Source organism: Ambystoma mexicanum, chromosome 1p (genome assembly GCF_040938575.1).
Source record: "Ambystoma mexicanum isolate Mex_15411 chromosome 1p, UKY_AmexF1_1, whole genome shotgun sequence".
NCBI lineage: Eukaryota > Metazoa > Chordata > Amphibia > Caudata > Ambystomatidae > Ambystoma > Ambystoma mexicanum.
This window is the reverse complement of record NC_090921.1, coordinates 240,629,886-240,645,312: the sequence shown is the minus strand read 5'-3', so window position 1 is coordinate 240,645,312 and position 15,427 is coordinate 240,629,886. Positions and strand designations below refer to the sequence as shown.

The following is a 15,427-nucleotide window of genomic DNA, read 5'->3' as shown; positions in this document are numbered from 1 at the left end:
TCAAAGGTACAGGCCCATAAACAGAGGTGAGTTAGTGCTCAATGGTATAATATCCTGTAAGCAGCAGAGGGGTCAGAGCTGACAGTATAAGGGAGCATATAGGTACCTGGAGACAACCCTCTGAATATTTTCAAAGTGAATTGTAGCCCCGGGCAGTAATCCCAGAGGATACGGAGCAGGCGAGAGGTCCATGTACACGTCCAGCGAGCATGAGGTCTCTGATGGGTCTTTGACTGTCAGCTTAATGGAGAGATCCCAGGGCAGGAACACATCTAAGCATAGAGAAAAAACACAGATGAAATGTATTGAAGGACAAAAGAGTACACATAAGTAACAGAACACTAGCAATATGCTGAACACATGCAGAGCATCAGAAGGCTATCTGCTAACAGACCATCGCTGATACTTAGTAAAGGAGCAACAATCATTTCCCGGAATACCAGCCCAGACCATTCATAGTGTCCGCTTTCATGAAGAGCACTATTAAGCAAACGATAAGCAGAGTAACACCAACTCATTGGTCACAAATCATGCACCAACAAACACAGAGCCCTATACCTGCAGAACAAAGTCACCCACTTATGGTCCAAGTGTTATGGTTAGAGGCACCATTACCTAAAAGGTCCCAGAGCGCTCAACCAATGAAATTCATGAGAACAACAAACAGAAGATGATAATACAGTTAGAAAAGAAAGGTTTTCAGCTTTTTATGAAACAATAGTAGGTTGTCCATCTTCGGGAGCTACACTGAAGATTATGCCAAAGTTTATGTCCAAAACCACACTAGATCGTTCGAACGCTTGATCGTTTAAAGCAAGGAATAAACATGAGATTGCAAGTAAGTGGGTGTTGATGTCAAGTAGAAGACCGCCATTTATATTGTTGCTTAATGTAATGGTGGGATGGGGGAGGTACAAAAAGTCCTTATGTGCCAATGTGATCAGTGTAAAATATATTCTCCCCTTGATAGGCAGCCAGTACAGGTTACTAAGGACCAGGGTAATATGGTCAGATCAGGGAGCACTAATAACTATCCTGGCCAAGGAATTCTACAAGGCCTGAAGTTGGTGGATCGAAGATAAGGAGGAAACTGCAAATAATTACAATAGTCTAATCTACCATAGCAGAGGCTAGGATGTTACAATGATGTTGAGAGCGAGGACTGATTTATTTAACATCAAATAATAGTTTGCGTTCATTAATGTTAGATTTAGTTATAATTTAGAGTTGACCTTAGTTTGTACCTTAAAAGTTTGATGTCCTAGTATGAAGTCTGGGTAACTTAGGATGGATTTCAAGAAGGCTGAAGGAGAAGATACTAGCAAGATTTAGTATTGCATTGCTTAAGTCCTAACCAGATTTGGACATCCAAGATTAAATCCATATGAAGATGGCTTGAATATGCAAGATGTTGGTGTGGAGGTCTTGGTCAAGGCAGAAGACTAGCCACGTGACGACAGCATCATTTTGGAACACTGCACCCTGATCAGTCAACAAGTCATATAGAGGGTTCATGTAAATGTAAATACAGTGAGGGAAATGCAGGAGCCTTGTGGAATTAAGGGTTAGAAATATGTGGGCCCACTTTTACCAGAGACATGTGATTGCTTTGGAAGGACAAAAGCCAATTCATAAAGGTGTCAGATGCCTAAGCCACATCTCCAAAATGTTGACAAAGTAGAGAGTGGGCAATAGTAACAAATTGTCAGAATGTACCAAAGTATTAACTGAAAAGGATACAATACTCAAAAGGATACAGGAGGTAGGGTCTTCCGGATCCCTGTTCACACGATTTGATAGTCGTGAAGTCAATAAAAGACCTTCCAAATGATACAACCCTCTGGCTGATAAAACAGGCAGAGCGATGGATCACTGGAAAGGGCGTGGGTAAGGTATAGTAATCCAGCCTAGGACAAATTAAAGTATCATGAATAACTGCTCCAATCTGAGTATGATGAATTAGATAATGACAGGAATGTTCACACTGACCTTTAGATTTGGGTAGAATAATCCAGAAGTCTCTTGATGGATTTGAATGAAGAACAAACGACAAGGAAGGGAAAATTAGTAAGGGAGACTTATCCCGAACGGAACGAGGCTCACGCTAGATACGGGTTGAATTCACCACAGGATAGCGTCCAAAGTTCAGTTCAATGTCACCTTCCAATAATCCTTGAAAGGCTTCCTTCCCACTATAGGGATCAATCCTTCTGTTAATTCCACAGATGCAGGAGTTAGAAGTACACGCGGTTATAAACAGCCGCGAAGAAAATAACGTTTGAAGACAACGTGCGCGTGTGGGTTTTACACGCGGGCAGGATTCGCGCAGTCTGGGCCAGCCGCGTGTGAAGATAACGTGCGCGTGTGGATTTACACGCGGGCAGGATTTACGCAGTCCGGGCCAGCCGCGTATGAGGACAGAGAGCGCATGTGGTTTTTACACGCGGGCAGGATTCACGCAGCCTTGGCCAGCCGCACTTGAAGACAAAGAGCGCGTGTGGATTTTACACGCGGGCAGGATTCACGCAGCCTTGGCCAGCCGCACTTGAAGACAAAGAGCGCGTGTGGATTTTACACGCGGGCAGGATTCACGCAGCCTTGGCCAGCCGCACTTGAAGACAAAGAGCGCGTGTGGATTTTACACGCGGGCAGGATTTACGCAGCCTTAGCCAGGCGTGCTTGAAGACAGAGAGCGCGTGTGGAATAACACGCGGGCGGTGTTCCCGCAGTCCGGAACAGCCGCGTTTAGAGACAGCGTGAGCGTGTGGAATTACACGCGGGCAGGATTCCCGCAGTCCGGACCATCCACGCTTGAAGACAGAGAACGCGTGTGAATATTCACGCGAAGGGATAGCTCCAGGAATCAGCGTGTGGCGGAACACACGCTATCGAAGGCCCAAAAGTAGCTGTAGAAATATGCCAGGATGCAGATCAGAGGTTCAGCTACACAACGCCAATAGAGACGATCAGAAGCAGCGAGTGAAGCTTCTACGCTGCTTAAATACGTAATACCGTAGTTCACGTGACGAAGCAAAAGTCACGTGAAGTTAGCGACGTGAAAAGTGCAAACGTCGTTTTCCCGGTAACGTATCGAATAACCTCCATTTGGAGTAGAACGGTCTAGCTGTTCTACGAGCGTAGCGTCCAGCATGCATGACACAAATATCAGAGAAGTTGAGAAGCATCAATGGACCTGACTTCGATCCATTTATCCTCCTGGACCGACCCTCCCAGGTCCAACTTGGGTCCTTTCTCTCCACCACCCCTCTCTTCACATGTGGTGTTCCCCAGGGCTCTAATCTCTCACCCTGGCTCTTCAATACCTACTTGGCCCCTTTGGTCCACCTTATCTTTACCTTCTCCTCTAACTTTCAGTGTTATGTGCATGACACTCAGCTCTCCTTCAGGCTCCTCTCGCCCATTCCTGACTGTCTATCCGTGATTCAGGAGTGCTGTACTTTCCAATGATTTCTGCCTTAATGCCAATAAGACTGAGATCCTTTTCAATGGTATCCCTGCTCCCGCTTTCCCTCTCTCACCCTGGCCGCTCCCTTGGGCCCTATTCCTTCGCCTTACTGTGAGGCAAAAAACCTTCTTCGACTCCACTCTCTCCTTCTCTCCTCACATCACGGACCTTGCCAAGAAAGCCCACTACCAGCTGCACCTCCTCAGAGGTATTCTTCCTTTTCTCACTTTCCCCCAGAAGCCCACTGTCTCCAGAGCCCTGATTCTCTTTAGGCTGGACTACTGCAACGTCTCTTTCTCAATCTGCCATACTCTACTCTCCGCCCTGTGCAACTAATCCAGAACAGGACTGCAAGACTTGTCCTTGGCCTCAAGCCCAGGGACTGCATCTCTCCAGCCCTGAAATCTCTCCACTGGCTCCCGGTGGCTGCAAGGATCAAGTTCAAGACCCTCTGCATCTACCACAATGCTTCCTGGGGCCGGGGCCCACACTACATCCAACTCTCTCTTCCTAATCACCTTCCTTCTCAAGCCCTTTACTCAGCCACCTACAACTCACCAAGGGTCAGAAGCTTCTCCAGGTCGAGAGTGGGGGGTAATCTCTCTCCTCTGCAGGTGCCTCCCTCTAGAATGGCCTCCCTGGCCCCTTTCAAACTTGAGCCAGACCATCTGAGGTTCTGGAAGCAGCTCAAGCCCTTCATTCTCATTCTCTCTATCTCCATCTCCCTCTCCCTCTCTCTCCTACCGGTCTGCTGCACAGACTGGTTGCATGGCTACCCTCAGAGCCTCACTGGGTACCAGGTTCCTCAACGACCAGTAGCCCCAGCACTGCCTCCGGGCCTACCGCACACTGGAAACGTACAGTTCCCTGCCTCTTTGCACTTACCCATAGCAGTGCTGCCCTGGCTGCTCTTACTCAGAGCAATGCTGCACGGATTGCACTTCCCCCTTCCATCCTCCTTGCACCTCCTCTCCACCTCCCACCCTGCACTATGCGTATCACACTTGCATGATCTGAATGATACAAGGCCTAGTAAGATAGTTTGTTTTGTCTTCCCTATGTCTTCCGTCCCTTATCTTGCCACGCCTAGAAACACTTGTGTACAGGTATGTTATAAATGAATTATCATATCATATCCAAAAGAGAGTCCATAATATCTAGGAGAGTCGTTTCTGTGCTTCTCTACCAGGATGAAATCTCGATGTTTGATTGCCAAAAAGTTAGTGCAATTCCAGATGGGCTTGTACCTGGAGGTAGGTCATTTGATCTAAAATTTTAAACAGAAAAGTAGTGTTTCTGATAGGACAGGAGTTTGCAAATTTAGAAGGCTTTTTCAGAACGGGTGTCTTCCGTGCCTGTTTGAGTTTATGAGGTACAATTCCCTCAGTAAAAGAAGAGGAGATAATATGACTGATGAAGGGTCCAGCGGAGCCGGCACAATCATTAATAATCCAGACTAGACAACAATTGCTTGGGCAAGGAGTAGTTGGGCAAGAGAGGCAAGATTGGTTTTAATATCTTGATCAGAGACTGGAAGTGAGCTGAATAAGAAGGAATTGTCGATGGAGGTATCTATGGGAGTGGGAACAGATGAGGCAAAAAAGATTGCCATCACCAGGTTTTACATTAGCCATGAAAGGGCCCAACTTAATATTTCACATTTTTATGATGTTGGCTTTAAAGAATGCCTGAATTTTATCAGGCCAAGAGGGAGGTTGATTCTTAAAAATTGAATATTGTGTTTGCATTCACCACTGCAGATTTATAAGCAGCTCTAGCCTGCTTAAGAATCTTATTAAGGCTATTTGGATATCTTTTCCATATGTGGTGTAGATGCCTGATAGACTGTTTTAAGGCAGAGAGTTCTGGAGTAAATATTGTCTTGCTAAAATGGTTAACTTTGATTAATGTAGTTTTAAAGGGAGCAATTGAGCCAAAAATGTTCATAACCTGATTTACAGCAGTCCACCATATCAGCGATTTGGATTCTCTGTCAAGTTCAATAATAATATTATTGAAGACCGAGTCCAGAGAACGGTCAGTGAGTAAATGTTTATCTCGAAAGGTGATAGCCAAGTGCTTATCCAATACAACCTGTATAAGAGGAAAATAAGGTATACAAAAAAGGATAGCAGCATGGTCAGACCAGTCCAAGGGAATAACATAGAACTATCCAGGACTGACATTCCAGGATATAACCCAAACAAGCGTACAACCTCGATTGTGAGTAGGTATTATGCTCTGGAGATAAAAGTCAAATTCAATAAGGGTATTATATGGGGCTAAAGCATGGGAGTCTCTTATGTTGATATGGTTGAGATTCAGGTCCTCAAGTATAATCAAGGAAGATTTCTATTTCATAAACGACAGAATCAATTGTAAGAAATGCTGATGCAAATGTGGACCACAAGTGGGCGAGTGGTATATAACAATAATGTGCAATGTCCTGCAAGGATAGATCTTAAGTGAGGCACAGAGTAATTTGCAGCGAGGAGGCTCAAGGCAAGGGGTAAATGTGAATTCCAGATGATTTTATAAAATGAGAGCAACTCCACTACCTTGTCCCTGTTTCCTATGACTAGTTAGAATAGTCATACAACGAGGTGTGATCTTATATACCATGTTTAGGTGAGCTCCAACACAAACCATTACCCTGTGATGTAATCAGATAATTAATTCCAAAAGTATGGAAAGGGATTGAGCGAGCATTTAAGAGAGCCCATGGTTTAGGTAAAACCTATAACATTCTTACATAACAGACCAAAGAAAACTAATGTCTGCTGTGCATAGTTGGGGATGAAGCAGGAGTGATTCTTTCTTCCTCTCTATGCAGGCTATATTTACAGCCAATTATTTTCCAGATTTTTTCCCAAATAAATGTGGGGAGGGAGACCATGCACACCGTGCCAGCCCATATCCTGTTCCCATTCAATATTGCCTCACTGATACCAACTATCCACTTTTTGTAGAGAAAAAACGAACATAATTCAGAGTTAAATACTGGTCAGTAAAATCATTGGATACCGTGCAGGGAACCTCTGGGGAAGGTGAAAGAGTACAAGGATGGGCTAAGGACTGGATAGGTAGAGACAAACTATCAATAAACTTAGTCCATCAAGTACAATAGTCCTTTGTGTTGTCTTCATGCGTCCAACCTGTCAATGGCAGTGTGGTGGTGGAGGATGGGAGCAGAGTAAAAACACCATTTGGGAAGGCAGAGGATGCAAAGTGACAGTATTACAGCAGCATTTCATCACTGTGTTCCAATGTTACACTCCCCCATACAATTTAGCAAGGCTAGATTGCCTGCATACCCAATCATCATGTGGCGAAACTGTAAAGCATCCCCCAAGGCATCAAAGGTAAGACACAGGAGCGTGACCAGCACCGATGTGAGTAGGACGTTTTTGCTCTGAGCTTGCATGAAGATCCGGCAGTGGGTAGCTTTTCTAATTTTCTAACATCCAAACTGTAAGAAAATGAAGTAAAATTAGCCCAGCGGCAAGAACGGAACATTGAGGGACGAGGAAAGACACTTTCCGACTTGGATAAGTGAGTGTTCTGGACGTTGGCAGTCCGAGTGGAAACAGGAATACGGTGCTGATCGTTTCCAAAATGGCAGGCGCCATCCTAAGACAGTAAGAGGACGCTGAGAGTTTCGAGGAGAAAGTGCAGTGGAGAACAGTTGCAGGCACACTATAGCTCTGTCCCTCCTGCGCCCCCAGCAAAATGCAGAAAGGAGCAATAATCACCGAGGCAGTGTGTGAGGACCAGCAGCAGTGCCAAGAATGGGGAACGAAAGGTGAGGTGAAGCCAACGCTGCACAGGGAACCTGGCCCAGTGAGGGACACGATCGCCCACCTAAAGCTGCACCGCGGTGCGTAGCGGGACACAATGGTGGAGCAACATCCTTAATCAGACCACTGCGCATCAGCGTGACCAGCAGTGCAGATCGGAGGGGCACAATCATCCCCCGCGGCCCATGAGCAGTGACTGCCCGACCTCAGCCCCCTTCCAATCGCAGGGCAGCTAAGAGCCCCAGAGAAGTGTCATAGCTCTCCCCGGGTGCATCTGAGCCCCCCACACCCTCTCCTCCGCTAGCCACACACGAGAGCCGGGTGATCGCTAGAAGCCCACATTTACCCGTCTGTGCAGAGAGGACGCACAGGGGACGCCTGACAAGGCAACCAGAGCCTGAGTAGAGCCGTGGGGCCCGGTGGAAGTGGGGAGAGATTGACTGAAGATAGGGACAATAACAAGGGGATTGTACCAGGGAGCAGATCCACAGAGGAGGAACAATTGCATAAGCGAAGTGTGTATAATAAAGTCTGCCACACTGAGACTGATCACCAAATAACACAATTAAAACACAATAAGCAGGCGTTGGCAAGTGCAGGTGAGGCCCAGGCCAGAGGGGAATAAGAAAACCACAGCAAACAAAAATTGAAGTGCTTGACAAAAAAGGAGAGGAAAAACAAGACCCTATAGAGAACAAGGGGCAACCAATATCAGATAACCAAGGGGCCCTGGCGGAGGGAGCAGATCCTAGGGTCCTAGAAGTAATCGTAGCCCTGAGATTGTCAATGGAATCCCGCCTTGAGGAAATTAAGTGTGATGTGAGCCTCCTGCAGCAAGATGTGTGGAGCCTAGCGAGCAGGGTGGGAGAGACAGAAGGAAAAGTGGCAGAAATATCAACTACCATTAAAGACCAACAGTACAGGAACTAACGAAGAAGGTCCAGATACTGCAGGAGCGGGCAGAAGATCCGGACGGGAGGGCACAGAGAAGTAATATTAGGGTCATGGGACTGCTGGAGGGAGCGGAAGGTAGAGATCCTACCACATATTGAAAACATGCTTCTTCAAGAAATTGGCCACTGATGATTATCACAAGGGTTTACAGAGGAGAGAGAGAGAGACCACAGAGCATTGACCAGAAGATTCCCCCCTGGGGCCCCACTGTTAGAGGTGTTTGTTTGGCTTAGTTCTCAACATGTACATAGTTGTTTAAGAATGTTTATTGTTACCAGTAGATGTTGTTATCTGCATCATTCTAAGGTTTAGCCTAGGTGGAATGTGGATCACTAAGCTGCTTGTTCCACATTCTATGTTAGGTCATTTCTGAACTGTTTCCCTGGCTGGGGGTCGTTGCTGCATTATGCTTAAATAAAAGCCTTTAAGTTCAACTCAACTGTGTGAGCAATTCTTTCAGCTTAACAATTTGCCGACAAGGATCCTGGCTCAGGCAACGACCCCCGGCGGCACCTTGGGCAGCTGAGAGTGGAGCGGCAGATACATACGAGGGAATCAGCTGTTCTTACCTGATCGTGCTGGATAGTGAGGGGCAGGAAACCCTTGGATTCAACTACTGGAACAGAGGCAGCGGATGGTGTCGGACTCCCATAGCAAAGGGAATCCGAGTTCACGGACACGGACGCTGTCTGGTGAGAGTCGGCGAGGAAGGGAATTCGGAAATCCCTAAAAGAGAGGGGTGCGGAACAGCGCGGAAAGGGACTTCCCGTTGTTTCCATGGGTACAGTTTTGTTTTGTGACTGTCCATGTATTTGGTTGCTGTGACAACGCAGTAAACAACCAGGCAAGCAGAAGATAGAAAAAAGCACCCGATGGCGTGCGTTTGTGTGGTGGCCATCATAGGTGATGTTGCCATGGTGACCTATAACTCACGGAGCACAACAGAGTGAATTGCTTGTATGCATTCTCTTTCGTGCCCCTTGCTGATTCGAACATCGGTGTTGTGGATTCAAGGCAGCGTTTATCTACCACGGGCTCAGATTGTTGTGGTGAGTGACGTACTGTAGAGATTTGATTCATCTTGGATTTAATGAAGAACGGTTCTCTGCAGAGTTTTGACATTTTAGAGGAAACATGACTGGCATGGTAAGGGAGAGTGATGTTAAAGGAACTAATGTCACTCACATAGCTTCAATGTCACTTACATAGCTTTGAGAGGAACTGAATAAAGCAATTTTACAATTTTGTGAAGGAGTTGGTGTCCTACGAGAGAGATGGCGAACGTCCCAGCACCAGTGTTTTTATGGCAAGTACAGGAGAGCCCACAGTACGTTGGTCAGATTGGAGGGAGGGGTTCACAAAATATGCCTTTGCCATGTTTGGTGCAAATTACTCAAATGAGAGGAAAGAAGCTTTGTTATTTCATTGCTTGGGGCCTGCAGGGCAGGACATTCTGAGAGAATTGCCTCAACCAGCTGATATAGGAGATGTTGGTCCATATGGGAAAACACTAGCAAAGCTTGACAAACATTTTCAAGTGGAAGAGAATATTATTCTTGAAAGGTACAATCTTGACAGAATTTGAGGTGAAACAAGGTGATTGGATAAAGGTAAAAATACCCATCAAAGTAAGGAAGGGTTCTTCTTTATACTCAGAACCTAAGGAGGCAATCAAGGATTTGGGTTCCTCCATTTTAGTTAAAGGAGGAGGTGTGTGGAATAAAGAAAGAGTGGCTGCTTTTAGGACAAATGGGTCTGGTGCTGTTAGGGGTTGAAGGAAGGGAGGTGTTAGAGGTGTTTGCTTGGCTTAGATGAGAGCTCTCAACATGTACATAGTTGTTTAAGAATGTTTATTGTTACCAGAGTAGCTGTTGCTATCTGCATCATTCTAAGGTTCAGCCTAGGTGGAATGTGGATCACTAAGCTGGTTGTTCCAAATTCTAGGTTAGGTCAGTTGTGAACTGTTTCCCTAGCTGGGGGTCGTTGCTGCATTAGGCTTAAATAAAAGCCTTTAAGTTAAACTCAACTGTATGAGCATTTCTTTCAACTTAACACCCACCCAGAACGATCATCGCGAAGATATTTAACTTTGGGGATAAGTAAAAGATCTTAGCCTTCTCCAGATAGGGGGGTGGGGGGTGATCAGGAGAGGATCAGCCAAGCTAGTAATTTACCCAGACTACACCCTACAAGTACAAAGATGGAGAGGCTAATTTGTTCAGAGAAAAGAAAGGTATTACCCAAATTGGTCGTTTCTAATCGACCATATGGAAACAACCAATTTGGGTAATCACTACCAAACATGGGGAGCAGTGGTTGCGGGGGTGTCCCTCGCTCCCCATGTTTGGTAGTGATTGCCTTTGGGGGTAGAGAGGGTGTCCCCCGCTTCCGGAGGTCTGGAGGCGGGGGAACAAAAAAAAATAGAAAAGCAGACCCTGCAGCTTTGGGTCCGACCCGCGTAGGAGGGACGGATCCGATGCTGCAAGGTCAGAACATGCACGGACGGCAAAAAGGGGTTTGGTATGGTGGGTTTAATTAGGGTGTTTTTTTCCGCAGCAAAATTGGCTTAGTGGCCAAATTGAATTGTGCCACGACCAAAACGTATACATCCGAAAGAAATACTACTACAATAGAGTGTGAAATACATGTTACTGTACCTGACAAAGCTGAAAGTGATAGACCTGGTTTTTCTGTGCCCCCGAGGAGGCCAACACATGCATGGATATGAATAAAATGAAGCCAATGTCAGAGGAAAATAATAACACATTGAAGAGGAGGTGCCAAGCTCGATTCATACTCCAACAGCCCATTTTGAAGTACGAAGAACGTTCACGCCGAAATATGTGACGTATGATGAGCAAATAAACCAGCAGAGAGCCGCAGTTGGGCTCTGTCCAGTACCTATCAGAAGAACAGCACCTGTTGAAGTACCGACACCTAAGAAAACCTGGACAGTAAGGTAACCATTGAGAAAACAATATCGACAAAAGAGACAGAATGAAGATTGTCGGAATGCAATACCTGAAGAAGCTAAAAAGACACTAAAGGTAGATGAATGGTGACGTCACAAGAACCTGGACTGACTCAGATATAGAAGAAATAACGACCTGAGAATGATGAAAAGAGACGAAACACCATAGATAAGTGATATCCTGAGCCTAAAGTGAAATAATCGATGTCAAAGATGTCAGAAATTATGCCACATGCACGATGAAGATATTCAGTTAGTTTAAACCTGTACATATGCAAAGAATCGCAAGAAGCACAGAAATCGTGAGGCTTCCTTATGCTTAGTAGTAAGATAGATTGCGGCAAGCACCACCTATACATATCTGTTCAGAAAGGTCAAGATAAGCCACAGATGGCAGATGGACAAATTGTATGAAGAATATGAATTTCACGGTGTCGGAATCACGTGATCAGACGAGCGTGAAGAGATGACACTTTCATACCTACGCATGGACTTGTGCCATGCACAGATGTCTTAACTTTTCCAGACCAAGAAGCAGTCTCGAGGCCAACCACAAAGAAATAATTCACACATGACCACTGAGGTGATGAGTGATTGTAGCAATAACTGGAGGGAAGCTGGGGGTGCAGACAAACTCCCTGCACCTAGCCGGCTATTCTGCACGCTGCTAAGCAAGTGTAAAGTATGAGTGGGGTTGTTGCCAACTCAATCATAGTAGACCAAGTAATCTAGGGTCCTATAGTTAGTAGGACCAATGAGACGTCGTACTTTTAGTGACGTTTACAGAAGCCATTTTGAAGGAAGGGCTTGGATGCCCCACATAACGATGTTTATCCAATCCCCACTCCCCGTTACCATATACAGATATAGCACTTATATTTAAGTTACCTTCCTAGAACCAATAGAGTTGCATGCCAACGTTTTTGAGTGTTACACATCAGTGTTGATGAGTTTTTAGTATAAATGATGTGTTTTTCTGAAATTAATTGGAGTTGAAGCGAGAAGGAAGATTGAGCGATTGCTGATATTCATGAACGCCCCGTTTTTTGTACTTGTCATTAAACGGACTCCCTTTGCCAAACTATCGAGTTGTCATTATTGATTTGATGCAAGAGTATTAATCTGCATCCCCATCCATCTCAAGGGTGCTGCTGCTCATCTTAAAGTGCTGTTAGGATACCCCAGCTCTATGGGCCGGCAGGGGTCCTACTGCACACTTGGTAGCAGAGACAGACGGTTAGCGATTAGATAAGACACCCATTGGCCGTCGACATAAGTAACTCTAGGTCCTCTGCAATATCACAAGTCCTTTGCCACCCGGATAAGTAGACCGAGAGGCTCCCTGTAGATAGTGGATAGTCTAAGTGAAAACCCTGCAGGTTGCGGTCTGAAGGAACCTGTGCTTTCCCCCACAAACTCCTTCCCACCTCTACGAGCAGATGATCGAGCGAACAATAAGGAGAGGCGGTAATGAAGGCGGTGATCCCGAGCATCCAGAGAGGAATAAAATGCGAACGGTGAGTGAAAAAGACTAAATACTTTGGCAAAAAGTTGAATGCCTTAGAACAAGTAAGGGAAGGTAACGGATAGAGGTGGGACAAAAATAACATCAAAGAGTATAATGTATATATAAGGGAAAAGAAATATTGACTCGAGGGGACCCGAGCAATAGAGTGGATACCGGGAGGATACCCTATCTAGAGAGAGGATACCGGGAGGATACCCGAGCTAGAGGATACTCCCAGATACCTATGCTTTAATATAGCGCTGGAAGAAGCCTGCATTCAAAGTCCTGAAAAAATAGGACGCTATAGGAGACCGAAACGATTAAAAAAATGTTTTGAAAGGGATGGGCTTACATTCCATGTCGGAATAGTGATAAGGGCATGAGATTCATGGGCAGAGTCCGTCAAGCGTGTCTTGTGTTTTTCTTTTTTCTGACGTCATGAGGTAAGAACATTTTTGGGGGAATCAGCATGAAAATTGCGTGATTGTATAGCCAGGATGTTGTATGATATGAAGTGATGGTTGTTGTTTGAAAAAGTAAAAAGACATTTTCTGTGAAAAAATGGTATTGGAGCTTGCGACAATTGGTGCTCGCTCATATTGTTGATTTTGTTTGAGAAACGTAAAGCATAACAAAGTGTTATATGAGGAGAAGGTAAACAGATTTAAGCATGGAATACGTTGCACTGTTAGTACACTTGCCAAAAACATGCACCTTAGTTGAAAAAGTACAGTGCAGAATGTGTTAAAGTAACAGCCCACAAAGTGTTTATGCCACGGCCCCAGGGTGGATCGCTATCTAAAACAATCCTGCAACACATGACAACATATTTGCATGCCACGTACACTGGCAAAAAGTTAGACAAACGCCTAGCTAGTTTAGAAATTCGGAAGATGTACCAAGAGGAGAAGAGGAGGAGCCACTGTTAGATTGGATACTTAACATATGCATAGAGGGGGGTGAAACGCCTTCTGTGCCAACCGCCCCTTCTGAAACAAAAAGCAAAGCCAGTAAAGACGAAGGATTATACCCATTGAGGGAACTTAAAGCAGCCACGGGATATAGCACCCCGGCATATGAGTCAACTACACAAAGGAGTGACGAAAACCCAGAGAAGGAGAGAGACAGAGATATCAGCTCCAAAGTCCCGAGGACAAGGAGAGACACGAGAAAGAAAAAGGAGGCGGAGGCACAAGCAAGTTCATCTCTAGATACAGATAGAGAGGGAAAGAGATGGAAAGGAGATGAGGACAGAACTGATGAGATGGCAGTCACACAGAATGAATGGATGGGAGGTCAGATTTTATTGAAACTCGATGGTAAAGGCATTGAGGACATGAGGCAAAAGAGAGAGCCAGACGATTCAAAAAGGAAAGAGAAGGAAAAGGAAAAAGGATTGAGAGATGAAAGAATCAGGAAAAAAAGATAGCCAGAGACGAGAGCAGTTGTATCGCGAAGAACAAAAGATACGGGAGAAGAGAATAAAGAGACAAAGGGATGAGGAAATACGAAGGGCAAATGAATGTAGAGATGCGAAGAATCAGGAAGAAGATAGGGTCAGCGAGGAAGCGTAGAGTGTTTGATAACGACATAGGATGTAAGCGAAGACAGAGCACAAGATTATGAATACCTGGAGAGAGAGGTTAAAAACTCAATCCAGTAGTAGACTGGGAAGACTAAGAAGAATTCTTTCCTGAGTACTATTCAGTACCAGGCACGTCTAGGGAAACTATGGAAGATGACTTCAACACCAGAAGCATCGAAGTGACGATCGATAGAATATATATGACGAAATGGGGCTATAACAAGTACCTCAAGGGAAAAGGGATGACATGCGTCTGGAGAGCACTCAGTTGTACGACACTGAGGACGCCTCCCGAAGTAGCAGAAATAGAGAGCTGTCCCTAGATAGGCTGACACTAAATAGGAACAAGGTAGATGAGAGAAGTTGCACGAGTTGGGCACAGACAATATCAGATGCGGAAAGAGAGGACTCTGAGGAAAAGGAAGATGAGAGAAGACGCGAAAAATGTTTCTCTGTAGGAAAAGGAATAAGATGGTCAGATTCTAGTGGATCTGCACCTATGGCATCAGAGTCAGCCACACAATCAGACCGACACAAATGCGTATCTTACGGCCAGAGGGGGGTGTCTCCACCACTCCATGTGAGCAGATGAAGGACATTGCCAGGTAGACGGCGATGCAGGCATATTACCCCTGTAGTGGATAGGAAAATGATGAGAGAAGAAAAGGAGTGCCATGTGTTACAATTCCCGTTGCTCGAAAAAGGAGGAACGAGGCCACAGTATATACCTTGGGCACACATGAATGGAGAAAATCTGAAAAATAAGCTTCCAATGTTAACATCGGGAGCCGGAAAATGGATACATGAGTTAGAAAAAATGACGGGAGGGAACACGTTAGCTGTAGGGGATATTAAGGGTCTTTTAATCGCCATACTTGGTGATAGAGCTGACGATGTGTGGACACGAGCAGGTTACCCTGGCGTGACTACAGTTAATACTGCGCATGATGGAGCGCCGTTTAACAATTGCAGAGCCGCGGTATGGAAAGCATTACGATTGCTATACAAAGACACTTCAGACATGGGAGCTATAATGACACGTAAAATGAAGGAGTCAGAGGATCCTTTGCTTTACATTCAAAATTTCCAAGACACATGGGTGCCGGAAACTCGCGAATCTTGGGGGAAATCCATACTGTGTTTTTTT

At 45.3% G+C, this 15,427-nt stretch overlaps 1 protein-coding gene across 1 annotated transcript in view; it reads right to left on the bottom strand.

The window, feature by feature from the left end:
• CTC1 (CST telomere replication complex component 1) overlaps positions 1-15,427 on the bottom strand; it is a 1,003,059-nt gene that overhangs the window by 167,793 nt on the left and 819,839 nt on the right. Inside the window, exon 18 of the mRNA XM_069646446.1 lies at positions 107-272. Coding sequence (XP_069502547.1) covers positions 107-272 — 166 coding nt within the window. The remainder of the gene's footprint in view (positions 1-106; positions 273-15,427) is intronic.